The sequence below is a fragment of the Antedon bifida genome, chromosome 8 (assembly GCF_963402885.1).
Source record: "Antedon bifida chromosome 8, ecAntBifi1.1, whole genome shotgun sequence".
In the NCBI taxonomy this organism is placed as follows: Eukaryota; Metazoa; Echinodermata; class Crinoidea; order Comatulida; family Antedonidae; genus Antedon; species Antedon bifida.
Window position 1 is genome coordinate 2408959 of NC_136233.1, and position 7121 is coordinate 2416079.

General features: G+C 35.2%; 2 protein-coding genes across 2 annotated transcripts; both read right to left on the reverse strand.

The window, feature by feature from the left end:
• Positions 1–1424: 1424 nt before the first annotated feature.
• On the reverse strand, positions 1425–2467 carry LOC144850560 (uncharacterized). Its single transcript, XM_078707855.1, has 2 exons — positions 2424–2467; positions 1425–2113 (listed from the first exon to the last, which is right to left on the reverse strand). Exon 2 carries the CDS (start codon positions 2091–2093, stop codon positions 1539–1541), a length of 555 nt encoding a protein of 184 aa, XP_078563981.1. The 5' UTR covers positions 2094–2113; positions 2424–2467; the 3' UTR covers positions 1425–1538.
• A 1256-nt stretch (positions 2468–3723) lies between these two features.
• Positions 3724–6270, reverse strand: LOC144850580 (uncharacterized). Its single transcript, XM_078707882.1, has 2 exons — positions 6193–6270; positions 3724–4684 (listed from the first exon to the last, which is right to left on the reverse strand). Exon 2 carries the CDS (start codon positions 4662–4664, stop codon positions 4266–4268), a length of 399 nt encoding a protein of 132 aa, XP_078564008.1. The 5' UTR covers positions 4665–4684; positions 6193–6270; the 3' UTR covers positions 3724–4265.
• Positions 6271–7121: the final 851 nt, after the last annotated feature.

Sequence of the window (7121 nt, forward strand, 5' to 3'; positions counted from 1 at the left end):
ACTACACAGTGGCCTTAAAGATAAACAAATCGATAAAAGTATAAAGGGGTCTAAACTCTAAAGTACGTTTTAAACTAAAACCTTTTCAACAAGGACCCTTAACTGAAATCTGAATGTAAATAATTATCCAATCTCCGTCCTATTTTAAGGACATCTTTTCATTGCTGGCTACTTCACCCTTTGTTGTTGGTGACAATAAATCTAAACAATGATAAAAGTGACAAGTTCCTTGCGATCCACATTAAATAGAATTAGTCAAATGATAAGTAAGTAATGTTAAATAAGTAATTTAACAAAACCAACAAACTCGTATAATTAGTGGTTAATACACGGATAAAATCGGGTTATCTTGGCCCCTACTATAAAATGGAATGATCCTGTTATTCAAGGTTCTTAGATTTGTGAATAATATTCATTCGCTGAGCTGGATGAAAGTCGGAAAACAAAAGTACTAAATCTTGATGTAATTTTAATAATTCTCTTTAAAATAAATCACATCTTCGTCAAAAGCAAATAGACGCACGCAGTATTAGGTGCTTTACTGACTGTAATGTAAATAATAGACATATATTTTTTTATTCATTATTTCACATCCAACAGTGTATACACCACAGGATGAAAATATAGATATAAATATAAAAACACACATATAAAAATAACAAAAAGAAAAGCCGAAAAAAGTTGAACTAATCTATAGATTGGCAGCAGTGTTAACTAATTCATGGACAATATACTTAAACTTAGAAAAGACAATAACATTTTGACAAACACAGTTGTTACATACAGAATGAATTATGGTCATCGTTCTAGCGAAGAGTAGGCCTACACTCTTCCATTTTCCATGGTGCCAACAAATACCGTAAATATTCTGATTGCAACCCTGGGTTCTTTGATTGTTTTTTAGGGTTGGTACTATTAGAATGGGGGTTACTATTAGAGCAGTATTACTAATCTTAAATTAGTCACCTGAAAATAGTAGCCCATCCCCAACTTTTCCGGTCAGCAACTCATAGCAAAATAATAAAACAGTACGAAAATTTGTTTGCTTTATTTTATAAACCCCAAAACACTCAATCCTCCCCCACTCCCGAGATCAACATGTTTTTCCTTGTTTTCAAAATACGGTTAAATCATAAATTCTTCATAATGTCATTTTGTCAATAGTTTTTGTGACTCTAATATTAACCCCATGGGTTACTATTAGAGTAGTGGGTTATTGTTATAGATTGACTTATAAGGTGGGTTACTATTAGAAGGGGTGGTGGGGGTGGGGGGTACTATTAGAAGATTTATTGCTATAAAATACATACCGAAGAACATATCCGAATAATGTTTGAAAGAATGCCAATCAGTACAATTAAATAAACAGGAAAATAACAAAGAACACTGGAGTATGAAGATTGCTTACACACATTTTTAATCATTCTCTTATGGTCATATAATCTTTTTTTTTTTGCTACTAATACTATGATTTGTCGAGATGCCCTAGTGAACATGTGCAAAATTTGTCAGTGTGGTGGCGTAACGACTATGAGCGCTCACTTGCTAACAGGGGCTTTAGAGCTTATGAGGGCTCTGAGCCATGTCCAGAGGGAAAAAACAGACATTAAAATATATCTAAAAAAGCTATAAATGCCCGATGCTTCCAGAGATGGAGGGCCACTTCGAGTTCCTAAATCAGGGGCCTCGGGCCTCTGTACGCTTCTGGGTCGGTATAACGCTTTATCCACAATTCTGCATTTCAGTTGTTCATCAGACTTTCTGACATTCACAAACACAATGTCTGCTTGTGCAATCTGTTTTGGACTTCTGGAACAGCGTTTTTCGTAAACTCTGAGTGAATATGTTCCCTCATCAGTAATTTTTGCATTTTTTATTTTTAGGCTGTATTTTCCATCTGTATCGACTGTAGGAAACATACGCTTACTGGTGTAATCATCTACCAACATATCTTCACCTCGGATAATCTCTTGTCCATCTTTAAACCAGCTTACAACATGCTTGTCCTTTATTCCTTCTACACGACATGTTACAAGAATATCTGACCCACTAAAAACACACTGTGGTTTAAAGTCAGCAATAATCATCACCATTGTGAAATATTGTAAAGAATCTTATAGAAAAAAAGAAAGCATTAATAAGTTGTTTTACTAATGAATACATGATGTTGAAAAAAAAAATTTCCTCCCAGAAAAAAAAACATTGATCTACAGGTACAGTATAGTAGGCCTACTGTATAGGCCTGCTACAGGCCTACAGTGGTACTTAAGGAAGCTTTAAAGAAGGCTAAATTATATAAATAAAGGATGGTTTAAAATTAATGCATGGACTCCATGATTAGGCCTAAAGACCGATTCTTTAGTGGTCTTCAATCAGAAGTATATACATGTTTTGTACAGATACAGCCATGTACACTTACTTACCTTCTTAGTTAGTTCTTGAATCTGATGTGTGTTCCTATTCAAAAAATTCCAGTAGGCCTATCAGGTAATGATGATCAGGAAACAATTCCATTTATTTTTAGATCTGGTTTTTCCAATTGAGTATATCAAGGTCAGTCAAGATTTTATTATTATTCTTTTATTACTAATATAATATAGTCATTTCATAATGAAATTTCATAACATTCATATCTTAACCTATTCATTAACATGTTCATTTCTTAGCGTATTCATATCTAAAGCTTGGTTCCCACTTGCGATGCAACGTAACGTAACCTACGCAACGTAAGAAAATGCCCTTCCAATAATTGTGTTTTCCCCCGCCTACGTGAAATCAAACCTGCGATTTTTGCAGCACTGTTGCGTCGTCGGTTCCCATTACGCAATACATCATTTTGTGTCGATACGTCGCGTTCTAGTGGGAACCACGCTTTAGCGTGTTCATTTTTCTTAACGTATTCTTTCTTAACATATTCACTTTTTTAACATATTCATTTCTTAACATAGATTTGATTATGAACAATTGTCAAAAATCAAAACCTCTCTACCCACCTTGTTATATAAATTGTTATCTATTAAATGCTAATAATTTGGTCACGTCATTTTACGTATCTCCTCCGAAATCGCTGAATGGTACGTGCTCACATTTGGCCCACTGATGTTTCTTGATGGGTAGACTTGTTCCAGTATTGCTTTCATTTTTTAGCTTACATATTATTTCAAAGTGAAGGAATACTTCGTGTATAACAAAACCAATGGCCGTAAATAGTTCAGAATTTCATTCTTGACAATTTGTTTTTTTTTTAAATAATTTGTCAGAGTACTTTTTATCAGGGAAGAGTGCGCGTTTATTATACAATTACCATAGCGCCATCTGTTGTCCATTCTAAGTACGTGCGTCGTCAAAAGATAAGACCGTCTCGTTTGATGACGACGAGAGAGGGCGTTTACAATTATTTAATCGCCTTTGAATTTATCGCCGCGACAAAAGATAAGTACGGTGTTCCGGTTGATTTCACAAACACAAACTGAGATCCATTCATAGGTGATAAGTTGCTTAAAAGAAGATTGGAAAAATCCGATATATAAACACCTGACGTAGTATTTACGTGTTGCTTTTATGTTTAGTCTATATATTAGGCTTTAAAACTGTGTTTTGTACATTTTGGTAGGGAAATTATAATTGGTTTAATCTAAAAAACCTGCAGTTTTTTTGTCAGACAAAAGAGATCAAAAGTTGAAACAACAAATATATTTATTTATTTTTACTCGATGACATCATTCTCTGTGGTAACAGTAACACGCACAGAAGGAGGAGGTTGGCGAAAATGTGAATTTACGACCGTAGAATGTATCCGCCTTTTATTTTGGCAAATATTGGCTGTTTTAGATTTCTAGAAGCTTTGTTCGTAAACTCTGAGTGAAAAACCTAAAAGTTGATCTAATCTATAGATTGGCAGCAGTGTTCATGGACAATACAATTTTATACTTAAACTTAGAAAAGGTAATAAAAGATATCTATTCAGGATTTTGACAAACACAGTTGTTTATAAACAGACAAAATTCTACCAAAAATGTAACATTATACAGATATTGCCTGCTTAGAGGTAAAATATAAGATTTGACAGCGCGCGCCCTTCAGGAAATATATATTCCCTCGAACAAAATATCATTCCCCGAGGGATGTCAAATCTTATATTTTACCTCTAAGCAGGCAATATCTGTATAATATAACATTGATATAGCAGGAAGGAGTAAAATTATTATAATTGTACACTCTTCCCTGGTTTTGTTGTCTAAACTAAGCCTGGACTTATAGTATTATCAGCTCACTATACAGAATGATGCAGAATTTTGCACCATTCTCCAATTCAGTTGTTCACCAAAGTTTCTGACATTCACAAACGCAATGTCTTCTTGTGCAATCTGTTTTAGATTTCTGGAACGGCGTTTTTCGTAAACTCTGAGTGAATATGTTCCCTCATCAGTAATCTCTGCATGTTTTATTTGAAGACTGTATTTGCCATCTCTATCAACTGTAGGAAACATACGCTTACTGGTGTAATCATCTACCAACATATCTTCACCCCGAATAATCTCTTGTCCCTCTTTAAGCCAGCTTACAACATGCTTGTCTTTTATTCCTTCCACACGACATGTTACAAGAATATCTGATCCACTAAAAACACAGTGTGGTTTAAAGTCACCAATAATCGTCACCATTGTGGAATATTGTAAAGATTCTTATAGAAAAAAAGAAAGGATATTTTTTAAATAATTATAGAATTTCAAATGTCTGACAAAACTTATTCATAAGTTGTTTTACTAATGAATACATGATGTTGAAAAAAAAAAATATTTCCTCCCAGAAAAAAACAACATTATATTGATCTACATAGGCTCAGTAGGCCTACTGAATAGGCCGCGCCTGCTACAGGCCTACAGTGGTACTTAAGGAAGCTTTAAAGAAGGCTAAACTATATAAATAAAGGATGGTGTTACAACCGCTAATGTAGAAAACGCCAGCTATGTAGAAACACCAACAGCTTATGCAGTAAATAAAAATCAACACCAGCTAATGTAGAAACGGTCAACAGCTTATGTAGTAACGAAATTGCCTCCCAGTTTATGTAGTTACTATCGCCAGCTAATGTAGAAAATGTTATATATTTTACAAAAATGTCTAAATCATGTGCAAATGCATTGATCTTTACTTAGCTATCAGTCTTTCCACCTCTCGTGAGCAACCAACTTTCTAAAACGACCACACATCGTAAGCAACCATCTCTGTTTAAGGGACCGCTTCTCATAATCGACCACCTCTCGTAAGCGACCACCTCTCTTAACGACCACACCTCTCATAAGTGACAACCTCTTTTAAATGACCACCACCTCTATTAAGGGACTGCTTCTCATAATCGACCGTCTCTCATCACAACGACCTCTCGAAAGTGATCACCTCTATTGAACGACCACTGTCTCTGTTAAAGGATCGCTTCTCATCATTGACCACCTCTCGTATGCGATGGAAGCGGTCCCTTAAAAGGGACGGTGGTCGTTCAATAGAGGTGGTCACTTACGCGAGGTCGTTGAGACGGGAGATAGTCGATTATAAGAAGCGGTCCTTTAATAGAGAGAAAGAGATCGTGGTCCCTTAATAGAGGTGGTCACTTACGAGAGGTGTGGTCGTTAAGAGAGGTGGTCGCTTACGAGGGGTGGTCGATTATGAGAAGCGGTCCCTTATGAGAGGTGGTGATCCCTTACGAGAGGTGGTCGATTATGAGAACCGGTCCCTTAACAGATATGGTTGCTTACGATGTGTGGTCGTTTTGCTTACAAGAGGTGGAAAAACTGATATCTAAATTCTAAGTAAAGATCGATGCATTTGCACATGATTTAGACATTTTTGTAAAATATATAACATTTTCTACATTAGCTGGCGATAGTAACTACATAAGCTGGGAGGCAATTTTCGTTTCTACATTAGCTGGTGTTGATTTATATTTACTACATAAGCTGTTGGTGTTTCTACATTAGCTGGAGGTTTTACTACATTAGCGGTGGTGGATTGTTCTACATTAGCGGTTTTTTCGACATTAGCTGGCGTTTTCTACATTAGCGGTTGTAACAGATGGTTTACAATTAAAGCATGGACTCCATGATTAGGCCTAAAGACCGATTCTTTACTTTACTTCTTCAATCAGTAGTATATACATGTTTTGTACAGATACAGCCATGTAAACTTACTTACCTTCTTAGTTCCCTTGAATCTGATGTCCGTTTCTATTCGCCATCTGTTGTCCATTCTAAGTACGTGCGTCGTCAAAAGATAACACGTCTCGTTTGATGACGACGAGAGAGGGCGTTTACAATGATTTAATCGCTTTTGAATTTATCGCCGCGACAAAAGATAAGTACGGTTCCAGTTGATTTCACAAACACAAACTGAGATCCATTCATAGGTGATAAGTTGCTTACAAGAAGATTGGAGAGAGTAAATGCTTTAGTAAGAGTTACTGTACTCAAGACTGAACTTGTATCATTAAGTTGTTACAGTATAATTCTAAATATCTGGTAAGTTTGGTTAATTTTTTACCATTTTTATGGTGTTCCTTCCTTTGCCTCTTCTGCTCTTCCGAGCCACATAAAAATACGATATAAAAACACCTGACGTAGTATTTACGTGTTACTTTTATGTTTAGTCTATATATTAGGCTTTAAAACTGTGTTTTGTACATTTTGGTAAGGAAAAGAGAGAAACACAGACAATTATAATTAGTTTAATCTAAAAAAACTTCAGTTTTTCTGTCAGACAAAAGAGACCAAAAGTTGAAACAACAAATTTATTTATTTTTACTCGATGACTCATTCTCTGTGGTAACAGTAACATGCACAGGAGGAGGTTGGCGAAAATGTGAATTTACGACCGTAGAATGTATTCGACTTTTATTTTGGCAAATATTGGCTGACTGAGCATGCATTGATTCCTTAAAGGGGTACTCCAGGGTTGAAATTTCCAATCGTTTATTTTTAACACCTAATATATTGATCAAATCTATTCAATGCAGTGTTTTAATTATTAAATAAAAAAGTTTTTGTTTTTCGTAAATATATTTTGTTAATTTAATTGAATGAAGTATTTCTTTTATATCCATGGAGACATAGCACAATCAGGGAGGT